Source organism: Phasianus colchicus, chromosome 5 (assembly GCF_987193195.1).
Source record: "Phasianus colchicus chromosome 5, bPhaCol1.hap1.1, whole genome shotgun sequence".
NCBI classification, from domain to species: Eukaryota; Metazoa; Chordata; class Aves; order Galliformes; family Phasianidae; genus Phasianus; species Phasianus colchicus.
In genome coordinates, this window is record NC_143440.1 from 33052178 (window position 1) to 33069425 (window position 17248).

The 17248-nt window shown below is 35.7% G+C and overlaps 1 protein-coding gene across 3 annotated transcripts in view; it reads left to right on the forward strand.

The window, feature by feature from the left end:
- Window positions 1–417: 417 nt before the first annotated feature.
- The window catches only part of DPH6 (diphthamine biosynthesis 6), a 182795-nt gene continuing 165964 nt past the window's right edge, over window positions 418–17248 (forward strand). Inside the window, exons 1-3 of one of the 3 annotated variants that reach the window (XM_090141267.1) lie at window positions 418–657; window positions 4835–4929; window positions 7187–7380. In XM_090141267.1, coding sequence (XP_089997393.1) covers window positions 4860–4929; window positions 7187–7380 — 264 coding nt within the window. In that variant the 5' untranslated portion in view covers window positions 418–657; window positions 4835–4859. Of the gene's footprint in view, window positions 658–724; window positions 1016–4834; window positions 4930–7186; window positions 7381–17248 lie in introns of those variants that run through there. The other 2 variants (XM_090141268.1, XM_031593741.2) reach the window with 2 other exon arrangements.

Below are 17248 nucleotides of genomic sequence, written 5' to 3' on the forward strand. Positions count from 1 at the left end.
TCCAAGGCACTACATGTGCCTGATGATTTTTTGTAGCAACCTCCTACAGGACAAGCGACAAACAGCTACAGAGGGATCTCCAGCCCCGTTCTGAGTGCACAAGCCTGGGGTGTGGAGGGCTACAGCACTACACAATACCTAGCCGTGGTACCCCTAGCAATGCTGTTGTGTGATGGTGTAAGACTTAGGGTAGTTGCTATTTCACCAGGCTTTGTCTTTGGCTTGGGAGAGAGAAAACTGAATCTGTAGTCAGAGGCTAGACCTTAATGCCATATTGGAGACCTACAGTGGTGTATACTGTGTGCATAAGGGTCTGGTTGTTAGCAAAACTGACCCGCAAGGAGGATTACACGAGGTTTGTGGCCGGCGGAAGCTGAGCTCAGCGCTGCAGGTGGACATTTCCCACGTGCGCCTGCAACAGGCAGCGCTCCTCCTGCCGCACAGATCCTCACGGCACCGCGGTGACAGGAAAGGGTCTCCCCAAGAGGGACTGAGGGAGCACGCAGCTCTACCCGGCCCCGCCGTGAGTCGGGGCGACGAGCTCTGAAGTCCCGCAGAATTTCCTCCCACCGCACCGTAACGAAGCAGAAGAGCTGTGTTGACCTGGCAGTTGCGTCCGCCGCGCACGGAAAAGCGCCCCGCCCGGGCCTAGCATCGGTAGGCGGCCCGCCCGCACGTAGGCGCCCCGCGCGCTGCCTTCCCCGGCGCCTCCCCCTGTCGAGCTCCCCGCCGGGCCGGCCCCGGCAGCCGCGTCCCCAGCGCTCTCTCCCGGACGCGGGAGAAGTCGTCCTCCCGGGCAGGGCCTGGCGGCTGCCCGGAACACCTCCCTCTCGCTCAGGCAGTCGGCCGGGCTGCCCTGGGAGGAGGGCCTGCCGCGGGGACGCTGCCGGGCGGTAGCGGAGGCGTGCGCGGCTCGGGGTGGCGGGGATCTTGGGCTGCGCGCTCATCGCACGTCTCCTGTTCAGTGTTACCGCCCCGGGGCAGTGTGCAGCATGCGAGTAGTGGCTCTGATCAGGTAACGGCCAGCGAGGTGCTGGCGGCAGAGCAGGGCGCAGCGGGGGAGAGACTGCGGGGCTCGGTGCCACCAGCACCGCCCGAGCGTTCCCCCGAGCCGCCCCGCGCTCCTGCCCGGCGGATGGGAGGGTCCGGCAGGGCAGGGTGAGCGGAGCCATTCCTCCCCCCTCCCAACCACGTGCTGGCCAAGGCTGCCGCGCTGCTAATGCCGTGCTGTCGGGAACTGCGAGCATTACCGGTCTGTAAAAGAAAAGAAAATAAAAATATAGCGCAAGACCCTTCCGCTGATTGCTGCCCGCCCCTTATCTCGGTCAGCTCCTGTTTTGTGAGTGGGGCCTTTGCCAAGACCGTTCAGTTAGGGCAGTTCTGCTCACTTTTAGTTCAATTTTCAAGGTTATTTTTTGTTTCCCGTCCAAATACTTTATGATCTCTCACGGTAGACTTCCTAGTGTGTCTTCTGAGAAGCATTTCATTTTGCTCGTTTAAAAAAAGACGGGAGCTCCCCATTAAAGATATAGTTTGGCTCAGCCCCATCTATGAGGTGTTTTATTTGCTTCTCGTGTAGTCCTGCTGCTTTTTGTCTGTTTCCACGGTTGTTGTACCGTAAATAATACTTTTCTTTTTTTTTTTTTTTTTAATATATATATAGTTTCAAAAAGAAATGAATGTTACTTTGCTTTTCTAGCAGTCTAATTATTTTCTTGAAAAATAAGAATTAGAAGACAGCAAGCTGAGGAACCTGTACATGGGAACTGCTTACATAGGATATAAACAGTGTGTTTTTATTTTTGGGTGCATTAACTTTACCAAAGTCCTAATATTTAATGTGTTAAATTCTCTCAGGCAATGTCTGATGTCAGACCCCTCTGAAATTGTTATTTGGCCACAACAATTACAAATCATTGAAATGCTACCCAAAGAGGAAAAAATGGAACACCAAATGGTATCTGTGCTTCTCAAGATCTGCTTAAATAATGACAGTGAGAATCAACTTCAGTGCTTTTTTGTGTTTTAGAGATAAGTTTCTGTCTCCCCGGTTTATTTATTTTGATATTCTCTAAAGAGAGGAATGTGTTAAATGGCAGGATGAAATAAAATCCTAAAACAGGTTTGTAACACAATTGCTATTTTTATGGGCAATTTACAAGGATGGATTTAGTTTCAGTAATAGTTTTAAGAAGAATTTTAAAGAGACATCAAAGTGTCTGAAATCTTTGTAACAGAGCTAGCCTCGAAGATCAGAGGGAGAAAAAGTATTTGAAAAGTGCTTCTTACTTTTGAAAAGGTCAGGTTTATGTATAAAACTACTTTAGCCTGTTTCTTTTTCTTCTAAAATGTTGGCCACACTTAAAGTTGATAGTCTTGCATTAAGGTGATGTTTGTGGGCTAAGCCCTGTATTGTGTTTTGTGCTAAATCATAGACATTTTAAAGCCAGTCTTCTAACTGAAATATGATATATTTTTTTTTTCAATTCTTTAATTCTTGTGGAATTTTCTCAGTGTAAATTGTTACATTTGTTGATAGTAAGAATTTTTTTTTTTTCCTAGCAGTCTTTTATGGATCTGTGCCTTTATGATTACCTTATTTTTTCTTCTGGTATTTTATTAGTTTATAGTCCTACCCCTTAATGGATCTGGAGCACTGTCATACCTAAGCCTGGGTGCGGCCAGCATCATTCAGTGTTCTTCAAAAAGTATGTGCTTTAATCTCTCTTGGAGGTTTTTTTGTTTGTTCTTTTTTTTTTTTTTTTGGTCACAAGTTCAGCTGGGTTGGAACTGTGTTGAGTCCACCTTCCTCTTCCAGTATAGGCTGTCTGGCCTCAATGGACCTAGCTGTCTTGTGTTTTACTGCTAGATTAGAAGGCATTTTATGTAGGCAACATTTCCTTCTGTTTCTTTGGCACAGTTATTTTTTAGGGCCACGATAACTGCAATACAGAAAATAAATAGCAGTGTAATACCATGTGATACAGCAACGCGCTCTACAGATCTTCATTAAATGTGGGAAATCTGAATGTAGCCTCATCTTAAAATGATAACATTTAATACAATTCATTTTAATAAAATATTAAAATGAATTGTATTAAAAGATTAATAGATTTATTCTGGCGTCCTTCTTAATTTTAATTAGAAATGTTAATATTGAAACTCTGTGAATGGCAAAAGCAAATATCAACTGTCATTACTTGGCTTAAGTTGTATTTTGGAGTAGAAATCAGTGCCAGTAGTAGGCTTTTACTTTTTAGAATGGAATCATTCAGAAATAAAAGAGCCTTTGTCTTATTATGAGACTGTTAAGCCTGAAATTTCACTTTGTGAAGTGAATGCTAACTACATTTTCAAGCTATCAAGCGCAGTATTCAGAATTAATGAACACATCTTTTAATGCTCTTTTATCCATATATAGATTAGAAGAATGTTGTAGGAATGGATGAGAATAATGTCAGGTACAGATGGACCCTAAAATTAGAAATCTGTTTATCATATTTATAACACTGAAACATAAGCACCTGCTTTATGATAGTCTGTAAAGTACAAAAGGATTCCATATTGTTTATACAACAACTTCTTGAGGTTTGAGTTACACAGAAAGTTAGGGTCAGTATGCAGATTTTTACCATGGATAGAAGCCTAAATTGAGGGCAGCAGCTGTATGATTGTATTACTGTAATACACTTTCAAGCTCTTGCATAAGAGAGATAAAAGTGGGAGCTTCCTGCTAGAGGTGCTGGAGGATTTTCTTCTAACAGCAGAGAAATGGTGGTGGCCAGTTGAAGCAAGGAATTCTTCAAACTACTGTCTGCTCTTCTGTCCTGGTCCCGGAGACCATGAGGCAGGAAGCAGTTTCACAGAGGTATTGTGACTCCTGTCCTGGGCTGGTGTTCTCAGTCATAGTTTGAAGGGTATGAATCTGAGCATGGGATGTTGAAGTGTTTGTATCTGCACCAGTTTTAGTTTTGTTGTTAGATTGTGGTGTTTCTTTTGACAGGGATTAAAATCCATGTGAGAAAGATTCAGTTACAGTGAGAGAGCAGGGTTCTTTTCTCACTGGTAGTGAAAAAAGTTTCATTAGGTTTTAAGTCAAAACTAATCATGTTCCGTGTGTTTGCAGTACCGTCTCTTGGCCTCAGTGGGGAATGTTTTTCCACTTGTTATTCCAGCTTTTATTTAACCAGCTGTAATTGTTCTTATCTGCAACTATCTGTAGTAAAAAATGGAATGTTTCATGCAGAGCAAACTGAACCTACTGTTTACAACAATTGGAGCTTCTGACAATGGGAAGTACATTTGAAGTACTGAAACTTTGGACAACATATCCCATTAAGTATGAATATTATTCCAAACATCATAGTTTTCATCTAAAAGGACAGCTAAATCTGGTTGTTCTCTGGAGTTTTGTTGTATCTCTGGATACTGGGAGTTTTGTTTGTTTGTTTCCATGTTACTTAATAATGGGTGCAGAATAATTGGTCTCTGGAGTAAAAGGTAGTTCATGTTCTGAAGGGATTCCAGTTGAAGTGGCTGTTCTTCATATAAGCTCTCTGATGAGAAATGAGATAAAGATTTGAACTGGATACCTGTTTTGTGGCTACTGTGTATAAATATATACTGTGTATAAATAGGAAACATTGTTTCAGCTTTGCTATGGTGAAATCATCCTTCAGTTCCTGCAAACATTTTGCAACCTCCTGTTATTCAAAAACTTTGTAACCTGCTCTGATAATGTTGAGAGCGAGGCAGGAGGGCTAAAGTAGTCCCAGAGAGAGCTAGAGTTATTTGCAGTGTTTTCACTTATTTGCCACTATTTTCTGTTTTACAGTGGTGGGAAGGACAGCTGTTATAATATGATGCAGTGTGTTGCTGCTGGGCATCAGATTGTTGCTCTAGCCAACTTAAGACCTGCTGAAACCACAGGTATGTAGAAATACCACGTAGGAATTTTTTGCTTATTTCTGTTAATTAGAAATAGTAGACTGACAGCTTTGCCTTCCATATTTACATATTGAAGGGCAATCTAGAAATCTCAGGTAGAAGGAAGAAAATGACATGGATACCTATTCAGTTTAATCTATTTTTCGTTGAAGAGAAGAAAAAAAAAACCTAAAAACACCAGGTGAAGGTTGGTAAAAGACAGACTTAAACAATTTAGAAAAAAAAGCACAAATATTTCTGGTGGTATGGGAAGAGGTTGTATGAGTTAAGTAGCACAAACAGTAAAAGGTGGAAGAGGAAATGATCAAACAAAATGAATACTGTATTTCTAGAAATGCATTAAAGTAGTATAAACCATTTTGCCAAAGTAAGCAGTTTTGAAGTTGCTTGTTTGTTTTTAACTTAATGTATCTTTCTCCATTATTCTAGCCCAGCATTTGTGAACTGAATTGTAGAACTGATCTGAACTGCAGTTTACTTGATACGCTTCTTCCTTCCTTTTAGCTTGGACCAGTTTTCTGATCAGTTCCTCACAGGCTAGGCCTAGACTTATTTCTACAGAAGATAATGGGAGAATCTCAGGTAGTCTGAGTCAGGGGTGAGCTGAGCAGGGGAGTGTCTGCTACTTCTGTGTTTGTCAAGAGCATAAAATGATATGTGTTGTTATCCAGCTGGCAGGAGAGTATATTAAATATGTTAAAGTATTACGTCTATCAACAATTAACCTGGTAACTACATTTTAGGAAACTATCCAGAGAAAGTGAGAGAAAATGGGAGCTGACATTACAGATAAATCATGGACAGACCTAGCAAATGCTTGGGAGTACAGGAACAATTTATTTTCTTCATAGCTGGCACACAATCATCCATAATCTTATTGAAATAAGTTGTCTTTAAACTAATTTATCCCCATCAGAAATGTAGAATATTGTCATTAAAATCATAAAATGGTGTCTTTAAGTGTGTAGCTGGATATTTTGTGGAAAGTTAATTGAGGTGCTTCAGGCAATGGCAGATTCTATGCCATTCATTTTATTTTATCTGCACCACTGCTGCCTGGAGAGTCTCAATTAATAAGAAAAACTATGTATTCTGAACTGAATATCAGTTTAAAGACCTTGTCATGTTTTATTTATGTTGGAAAATACTGACTTCTCTTTTAAATCATCTATTTTGGTTTAGATTGGTTAGTTGTGATTATGTGTTTGGACTTGCCCATTTTGAGCAAATACATATCTCTGTGACTGTTGTATGGCATTAAATGTGACATGATTTAATTATTACATCACCAATTAGTTACCTTGATCAATATTACAGACTCTTCTCAAGATGTGCTAGATGTACAGCAGAGCTGCTTTAAGTGTTTATGTGTAAATTAAGAGAAGTTCCAGGGTGATAGATTAGCATTAAAATAGTGAACTCAGATAGCTTTAAACAAATGAGATTGAAATTTCAGTGAAATTTTCAACTTATTTGAGTAATTATTTGAATGATTTTATGTAAAAACAGTTTGAGATGTATTTGTAATCTATGATGCTGCATTTTAGCTGCTTCTTTTCTTCATTTGTTAGCTACAAACTGCTTGTAAGAAATTGCAGTTACCTTTTTTTGTCCTGATTAAAGAAATAGCAGCAAAGATTTGGTCATATTCTAAGTGATTATTAAAATGACTGAAGGTAGAAAGGACTTGGTACTGAAAGATGTTTTCTCTTTTTGAATGTTAATGTCAAAACATTGTAGCAATCTACTTTTATTCCACGTTGGCTCAAGTAATCTGCTCTTGTCTCTCGATGGCCATGAAAATAATGGAAACGCTGAAAGTTTTGAAAATCATGACAAGTCATTGCTTATTTACAGTGTTGTAATGCATTCCAAATTTCTTGCACTGAATATGCTGAAATGCACCTGAGTTTGTGCCTCTGAGGTGTACTCCTATTTGAATTACCCTATGAATAAGAGAAGAATTGGACCAGTCTTGGATATTTGGATGAAGCAGGGAAGAATGCTAAAGGAGAAGCAGACTCCACAGTTTCCAAATAGGCAGCATATTCTTGACCTGTCTGTTGGGTGGAGAAAACCATTTTTTTTCCCCCACGTTTATAGAGTTAATGTCACTAAATATCTGTTTGTGCATGAAACAATATTAAAATTTATATTTTTTCATTGCTTTGAAGTATTATGAATTATCTTTAACTATTGAAGTTACGTAGCTAATGAGATTATTTCTTAACTGTGACAGGGCAAACTGATGAATTGGACAGCTATATGTATCAGACAGTAGGACACCATGCCATTGATCTATATGCTGATGCAATGGATTTGCCACTCTATCATTGTTTCATAAAGGGTACCAGCATAAATACTGGAAAAGTATATTCAACGTGTCAGGACGATGAGGTTGAAGACCTTTACCACCTCTTGAAACTTGTTAAGGTACGCTGAATGAAAAGAATGAAATACTTGAGGACAATTGTATTGCTTCCATATGCTTTGATTGTTTAAAAAGTTTGACTCATCTATGAATTTAGGTAAATGATGCACTAAGGAAAGCTTTGAGAAAAGTTTTTGACACTCACATATTTAAAAGTTTAATGTCCATTCTTTTGTTCTTCCTTGCACTGTAAATATATAGTGTAACTTTATTCACTTTATTTCGTTTTCTTCCAATATAAGTCAGACTTATTAATCCACGTTTCAGGCTAAACCCAAATGTTTATATAGCTTCATATTTGAAATGTATTTTTGATTACTTGAATGAGAGAATTGAGGGAGGTTGTGCATTTATCAGTGTATGGAAAAAAGCATCTAGACATTTCCATTTGGTTGTGCATATGCTATATAAACTAGGATCTGTTTGTTTGTATGTTGCAGATAATCCACAAAGTATTAAGGAATGTTTTACAGTTATGGCTCAACTGATTTTGCTTCTGGTAGCCCTGCAACTATATGCTAATTTATAACATGATAGTTGTGACTGCAGTGCATGGCACTAAAACAATACAATGTATGGGAAAACTTGTTTATTGTTTCTAAAAATAAATAAAGATTATATATAATAAATAATTTAACAAATAAAATGTTTAAATAAATTTATAAATAAAAATAAATATATATTTACATTTATGGATAAAGCTGGTAGACTGCTTTCTGAAACTTCAACTGAAGATATTTCTTGTCTTCAGTTCAGGTACTGAGCATTTCCTCCTTCATTTTTTTCCATTGAATTGAGATTTAAACCTGAAAGCTTTAGGTTTATTCTTTCTTCAATATAAAAAAATTAACTTGCAGAATAGACTAAGAATGTGGCTTGAGTGCAGAGTGCTTCCTGAGCCAATGCTGAAATTGGATGTTAGGTTTTACTAAACATCTTCAGCAAATTGAGATCATGTACCTGTGTTGCATATGAGACTACTCCAGAGGAGAGTAGTGCATGTAGGCTGTATTGCGCTTTGAGTGCTTCATGGAGGTTTTAAATAGAATGTAGTATAAGAATTGAAAGAAATATGGCACAGCACTTTTATACAATTTTTGAACCTTGATAGTATTAGAAATTATAGGGGCTAGTACATACTGTCTCTTAAAGCTGCATGATAGCGGCTTTCTGCCGCTGTGTAAGATAATAAATTACTGATCAATTTAATTAAAAATGGTCAGATTAATGGCAATTAAGATCATACTTCCTTTTCGATCCTTGCTGTCTTTGGAGAAATGGATGCTTGACATAAATTAATGCTAATGTTAGATCATGACAACTTCTGCTTTGGAAGTTAATACATGGTAATTATAACTATAGCTGAAAGAGATGTTATCAAGTTGTCTGGAACCAAATATCTATCTCTTTCCTATACAGAAATATTAATTCTACTGCATGATATTTTAAAGGCACAAATATTAACAATATATTGCTTTTATGTTAGTCTTTGGCTAAACAGGCTCTTATAGCCAAATCTATCTATGAAACTCCAGTGCAGAGTTCCAGTAGAAATCTTGTCTATTCTGATGAATAACTGCATAATTATCAGGGGGTTGTAATCTGCAGGAGATGTAACTCTTTGTATTTTTAATTTTAAAGAAAAGATATTAAACTTTATTCTGGGTTGAAAGTAACTTTGAAAGTTTTCTGTTTTTATTTTTTTACATTTATTTATAACTGCAGTTTTGTACCTTTACTATGTAAATTTTAATTACTGGTGATTTCTCTTTAGGATTTTTTTTCCAGATATGTTAATATATCTCAGTTTGCTCTTTGTTGAAGGCAGGGGGGAATTCTGAAAGAGGCTTGTAAAAATGCATCCTTAAGTGGACATAACCTTGAAACACTGGCGAAAGTAGCATAGCTCAGTTTTTCTGTCAAATGGTTTGTGCATAACTGTACAGGAAAGTTGTATTCAGTTGAAGATTGCTTAATGTGCTTTGCTTTCACATGGTAAAGAATGCTTGTATTGAAGGTACTTGTTTAGTAAATAATAATAATTTAAACCATATTTGAAAAAATAACATGATGAAATTAAATGCATTTGATGTTTATAAAAACATCATGTTAACATGACTTTAAAGAAATTAAATATTCCTTTGCAGTGCTAGGTACCCAGGGTAACAATCATGGATTCAAAAGTGATATTGACTGTTGATGACTATAAACCAGTTAATTTTATTGTCACAAACTCAGATGATTGATTTCATATTTATGAAGTAAATTTATATTTACATTCCACTTGCCTAATGTCCTATTTTAGATCATCTTTCTTCATTACATATTTTGAAACATATTAGAGTATTTGTGTGATGTCAAAATGTATCTAACCAGGCAGTCCTCACCTGATAGCAGTATTTTTGCTTTGTAAGACGTGTAAATTCTGAAATCTAATGAATAATTTAATTTATTATCCATTACACTGTATAAGGAGCACTTATTCCCAGTTTGCCCATGTTTATTGCTTTGCATGTTGGGGCTTTCTCCAGGAAAATGTATAAGCACTCAGATTTCTTAGTTATCTGAATAATCTTCAGGGTTTTATCATGTCTCTACTTTTTGAAGTGTGTAGAAAAATGTCCCTACTTTGTCCCTTTTCAATGTAATTACGATGTTGCCCAAACAATGCACTGATGTTTGAAGCAACCATATAGTGGTGAAGTAGTGTGAGATGTATTGAGTGTTGGATTGTTTTCTATTGAATGTTGGGCTGTGTTTTGTATCCCATGGATTGATAGCTTAGACCTATATCCAGGACAGCAGTTTTTGCAGCATCCAGACTCTAAAAACCAATGCGGGATAACTTGTTTCACTTCTGGGATTCAGTAAATTGTTGTCCTCTTCCAAGTTTCTTGCCTTATCTACTCCATTCTGTGAAAGTTTTGCTTTTATTTTGTAAGTTTCTACTGCTGGGATAATTTTGTAGAAATCTAGAACTTGCTTGCTGAGCGGTTGTTTTCTTCAAGCTATTCTTCATCTTCTATAATGTTTTTCAATAATTAAGTGTTTTGAAATTAGTATTTTGAAAAATTGTTTCTGTTCATAGCTTCTTTGTTGTATATTTGGGTCATATATTTGTGTACATCTATTATAAACTATGTAAGTTGATTTTCAGTGTATTTTCTGTTTTAAAATGTTATTTGTGTCGGTTTTTGCTTTGCACTTTGTGGGGTCAGAACCTACAAGATTATGAACAGCCCTTAACATTATAATTGAAAGAAATTAATACTTTGGATCTCAGGACAGAGGGATTATGAATTATGGTATCATCCATTGGTCATTACCTGAAAAATAAGAATTGATGCTGAGTATATTGGATGTATGAAACATTTTAATCAAAATAATCTTGCAGCACTATTTAATTTTATCAGTATTGTGAAAGGAGAAGGAAAGAAATAATGCCGCATCCTTGAGCAGTGGTCTTCTGGTTCAGACAGTCAGTCACTAAAAGTAACGTGCTTTTTAATTGCAGCAACAAAGAGATTTTTAATACTGTGTGACTCCCATATTTAATATTTATTTTTTAAGGGCAGATCATGATTTTTGAAATAGACCTGCTCTTATATTTACTGAAGAAAGGAAACCTTCCTGTCCATTTGGCAGGTAAAATTACAATAACTGTGGAATTTTTTATGTTCATTCAGATTATAATTTTTCTGAGATAATATACATTGTTCGTGCAGGCTTAGATGAAAGAGAGGTAAGTTAAGTTCTCTCATTATTCAGTCAAACTCCCTAGGACTTGAAGGTCTGGAACAAACAGAGTTAGGGCTTGAGATGAATGAATGGAATACAAGATTATTCTTTGTCCTTTGTTTAGGCATTAGTTCCCTCATGGAAAATAAATCTTGCTGTTGCTCATTACTGCAAATATTCTTCCATGGTAAGGTAATGGTCTTCCTTTCCGTTCTGATCTTCAGAACTTAGCTACTGTAGTCAATGGGTAAATGAGTTCTCAGTTTCAGTACTGATGCCTGACTTTGTGGCTGTTGCACAGCCAAACTTTTGGGTGGCTGCTCCCAGAAATAAAAAAGCATGGATAAATCTATTGAATTAAAAGATTGTTGTGAATCTATTTCACAACAGGTATTATCTCACTACTAAAAATATGTTATAAAACAGACAGTAACATATTTAGAAATAATCATTCAGTATATAGGTGTCCATTTTAATAATCTCCCTATGTCTGCAGTGGTAATATTTCCATGATAAAGACTAATTGCATACTCTCTACATATGTGAATAAGGTTTATAAACTTTCTTAGGAGTCGTAATTATCTAGATATTAGCAGTTAAGGAATGCTGATTGACTTCAAGAATCTTTAATATGGGGACTTAAGGGTGCTGTTCTTCAAATTAATTTTATAGTTTATAAAAATTAGGACAAATTAGGTAACTTCTTCCACTTTCTGATGGGATTCAGAAAGCTTGGAACAGTTCTGTTCTAGTTCCTTGGGGTTTTTGGGTTTTTTTGTCATTTTTTGTTTGTTTTCATTTGAGGAAGATCTGATGTTTTTCCTTTTGCAATTTGAATTATTTGTGTTATGTATAGGCTAATTTCTTCAAGTTATATTTCTCAGAAATTTTGAGAGAGATTTAAATTATAGGAAGAAATATTTGTCTATGTAAAATTTCTGAAGTAAGCACCATATTTTAAAATTGTTGCAAATTGTGAGTACTGTGCATTTTATATTTAACTTCACATATAATTCAGTGACTGAAGCACAATCCACATAGAATGAAAGAAATTATAAAATTAGTACTGGAAAAAACATCCTAAAATACAGTAAATAAGCAATGAAATTTAGGTTATTTTGTGCCCTCTACTTGTAATGTTGGTTAAGTAAATGTTTGGATGTCTCATTTTTTAGAACATTTCTTTTTGCCCACAGAGATTAATGTGGTATATGAACTTTTAGAAATTTTATAAAATGGCTTCCAACCCTAACAAGAAATACCAACCAACGCTATCTTATAAAGTAGGATTATTTTTTTAAGGCAAAATATTTGATACCATTTTTTTCATGTAGCATGCATTAAATTCCTCTAGAATGACTGTTCCTCCACTGTCCCTTTGGAGTGAATTTATCTGTGAGAATGTGAATTATCCCTTTGCACTCTTCATATTCAATGGATTTATTTATTATTATTTTAATTGGCTTGATTTTGTTTTTTTTTTTTTACTTTTAATTCTGGAGTGGCTTTTTTCATCAAAGGATTGACCATTGTCAGTAGCTGTGAATAAGAGGATGAGTTAAAGGAAGAGGGTAAGAAGTAATCACATTGTTGGCAGTGCTTCTGTAAAAATAATTATGCATCTTGTTCCATTTGGAGGACAGGTGTTTTTTGTTGTTGTTGTTTTGTTGTTTTTTTTTAGTTTGAATTTTAAAATGAAATGGGAAGACACAAATTTTATAGTCAACAGGATGCCTGTCATTCACTGTCTCATCTAAACTTTTCAGGAGGGTTCAATTTTCCTTCAAGAACGGGATCTTTTTTGAGGTAATTTCTTACCGTGAGAAATGTTGAGCTTGATGTAAACAAACAAAAAAAGTCATTCTATTTCTCCCTGTTAGGTGCGTGGATTTTTTTTTTTCACTCACTCTCATTCCTGTTGTGTTAATATTGAATAAGCAGAGACAGTCAGGCTGGTGGTGAAAGATGGTAAACAAGCCTGAGGGCTTGTTCTGGTCAGCTTTAAGCCCCCGATTGCCAGGTTTTCCTAATTTCCCATTTCCGGGGCATCTCTTGTATGACCTTGCTTGCTGAATATGATGCTCTGGGTTGCAGGATTCTCACGTGCATTTAGAAATAGGCAGCCAGGCATTGTTTACAAGACGCCAAATGAACCGTGCACTCACAGCAAGTTTGATAAACACACATTTCCTCCTTTTATCAGTGAGATTGCAGAATGTGAAGCATGAGTTTCCAGTTTTATTCATTCCCTTCAAACCTTTTCCTGTTTAAAAACTGAATCTCACTAATTGGATGATGATCCATCCTTGAATTTTGTTTTGCTTTTTTATTATTGTTGTTTTGAATTCCATTTACTGGTCACTGACACTTCATTCCAGTGTCTACCTTGACCAGGTTTGGCATACGTTCAGATAAAAGCTTTCCATTTGTTCAGCACAGAAAAGGTTCATCCCTATCAATGTAAAGTGAACGCTAATTAACAGTAATGACTTCTAATCACTTAGCTTTTATGCTCCTCTAGGAGCACTGCTATTATCCAATGTAGTTAAGTGAAATGCTTGTATATGAATCAACAATGCAGTATTTCTTCTAGCAGCTATTGCTCATAATCAAGCTTTGAATAAATTACGATAGTAAAATTGGTTTTAATGTTCTGTATTGCATGGGGAGAAAGGAATCTCACATATCTTGTTAAATATCTTGAATATTTAGAGAGTTATCTATTAACATTTTGGCATTCAGTATTGTAGTTAAATGGAAAAATACGTTAAAATGTTTAAGTCAATTTTGTAAATGTTATCAAAACTTTTTTCATGGTTTGAGTTTTGTTTAAGTGACATGCATAGACTCAACAGTTACAGCTCCATTAGGATTCAATTGCATGTCTGTAGGAATGAGCTACAACATTTCTGAGTTAAATTGCAGTTAAGATTTACATAGAACTAACATATCTTAAATTAAGAACTTCAGCAGCTTTAGACTAATGTTGTAGTTTGTTTACTGGGTTAATATTAACTTCTTTTGTTAATACCTTGTGGCTAAGGAAAGCTAGCTTCGATGAATGCACTCAACACTTAAAAAGGAGCATGAAAATAGTGAGACTTCACTAATACTTGAAAGCAATAGAATAAGATGAAGCTTTTAAAATAAAATTGGAATGTTGGTTAGAAGCAATGCTAATATAAACCAGGAGCTAAATAGATTGCTAGAATGGTAATGTGTTCAGCAATTCCAAAATAATTTCAGTTTAAAACAGAATTAGCCTAAAGACAACATATACACCAGTTTGAAGTTTAGTGAGCTTTCTCAATTGATATTTCATTTATGGAAACTTTAAACTGTATGTTTGGAATCAGAACATGGAAAAATCTAGATGAAGCCTGTTTCTGAGGTATGCTTCAGTTTGGTGGGGGTTTTTTGTTTTGTTTTTTTTTAATGATTTATCTTTCATTAACAATTTCCTTGAAATTATCACTTAAATCACCTATGAGGAATCTAAAGCCTTTATATCTGTGAAGAAACTGGGATCTTGTTGGCAAATTTACTTTTTTGCAATTTTATATGTATATTAAAAAAAAAAAAAGTTTCCATTTTCTGTGGCAGATACTTTTCGTATAGTACCTCTGTCTTTTTGTGCTTAGAAACACAATTCCTTCACAGTTACTATCACAGTTTTTATGCATAGGGTAGCAAGTAAGTATCCAAAGGCATTGTGTGTGGTTTCAGATCTGTTTATTTTGTTCATTCACACACATAGTATAGACAGTTTTCTGTTAGATGTTTTGTCTGTTTACTTGAGCATCTTCTCTGTTAACAGTTATTCCTTGGTTTATTACACATTGTCCAACTTAATTCAAAAATACCTTTCTTTTAGCCTTTTCTCTTTAAATTGGAATTCAAGTCAGTGTTCTTAAAAGTCCTATGTCTTTTGCCATAGTACTATAAAATGTACTGCTTGTGTTTTTTGCCAGCAAGTTGTTGAAAAATGAGCAACACCTTTCTCCTCCACAGTTTCATTTAAGTGAATGGTACTATTCATATCTTATTCCAATACTTTGGTACATGGCAACTTCACCCTGCTTGCTAAGGATAAAAATTTTAGAAATAAAATAAAGAACAAATATAGTGCTATTCTGTGCTGGAGCAACTAGCTGCTTTGTATTGTTTATATTTCTCATTAGGCAGTAGTAATACATGCTTTAAAATTTATTAGTTTTTAATGAAATATAATTGGAGTTATTTCTAATAAAATGCAATCAAGGAAAGGAGAGCTTTCATATAATTGAACAGTAAAACATTTATCAAATTTGTCCTCATAAATATTTTTATCTCTGCTCATTCTTTGTGTAAAATTCATTTTGCTTTCTTATGCAGTTGCTAATTTATTTAAGCTAACTTATTTAATGGCCCCTCTGTTTGATATAAATGTCATACACACAGCAGTTGCATGCTTTCATTGCTTTCAGCTGGACACTTTCTGATCAGTGTGTTTAGAGACAATTCTTCTGGAAAGGCTAGAATTTCATTTGGTTTGTATTGCACCAACACGACTATTTTCAAAATAGAAATGATTGTTTTGTATCTGTCATTACAAAAGAAATAAAGCAGAATTGGCCTTTTACAGATAGCTGTGCAGTATGGAGATCCTCTTTGTGTTGTCTTTGTGTTGATAAATTCTGTCTGTAGAACTGCAGAACAGTCATTACTCCTTTTCATGTGGATTGCGATTAGGATTCCCGGACCAGGTTGCTGTTTGCAAAGGATAAGGCAGAGCTGTGATTAGTTATCTACTCCATGGAAAGTGCTACAAAGGAAAATGTCAAATGCGTGTGCGACAGTATTCCTAGTAGTCTGATGCTTCATTATATAAACTTTTCTTCAGTCCGTTTTCCTTCAGAAACACAGCTTCAGACTTTTTGCCTTATTACCCGTTAGGTGTAGTTCATTTGCATGCTCTAACTCTGGATTCCTTTTCTTTCTTTATTTATTTCCTGGCAGTTTTCTTTTGGGCCTTTTCTCTGTTGTAACTTGTGAAAACTGGAGCAACAGTGCCCTCTATAGTTCCTCCTTGTGTGCTTACTCCTTACAGCTGAGCATTCAGGTAAAGAATGGGATGTTTAGATTTATTTTTAACTCAAACAAAGCCCCTTTTTCTAAAGGAAACATTTTGATGTTCACTGACTTTTTAACATACAAAACAGAGAACAAAGGAGACTATTCTGAATCCTCTTGCACGTTTAGAAGTTCTCATCCTTATCTAGTGAAAAACTGAAATTTTTTCAGGCATTCAGGGCATTCATTAAAGCTGGATAGGATTTTGACTTTTGAAGGCTTTCCTGAAGTGTGTGTTTGTTTTTATGTGGAGCTTCATAACGATATAATTTGAAACTTAATTTCTTTGTACTTACTGTTTCCCTTAAACTAGATCTTGCATGGTCTCTGATGTGCTTACCAGCAGAACAGCTAAGCTTTATTAATGATGTTGTTTTAATTCACACACTGACTGAAATAATTGTTGTTCATTAGTATTGATTTGTATCCAAAACTGATTTACAATGTAGATTTCTCTTTTACCTCATTGTAGCTTAATATACAAATACCTTTTATTCTGTGTTTTCCACAGAACTTGTTGGACAGTTAGTATTGAAAACGCATGTTCCCAGCATTCTCATACATGTACATTTTTGCTCTCATTCTGCTATTTGAATACTCTAAACTACAATAAAAACATATGACCTTTTTAAAAATAAATGTTTTAACTTCAATTAGTTTATTCTAAAACAACATCATAAAAGTCATTCTGTGAAAAGTTAAATGGATTTATTTTAGGATAGGGAGTGTTAATGTATGTGTAGAACACACTTAATGCACTTCTATGAATTGAAAATCATAAGTCATTGTAGTAAATTATAGTTAATGATGTAACTATTGATGGCTATTCAAAACATTCCTGTATCTCTAATGATTTGTGTAAAACACATGGCTGCCCACATCCCTTAGTTCGTTTGGAACAGTAGATAAAAACACCAGCTTGATACATTTTAAGAACATTTTTGTAAGAAGTGATAAGAATTCTTTTGGAGTATATAATATATCACAAGCCACTTTCTACAGTATTTGAGATTTGCTAAA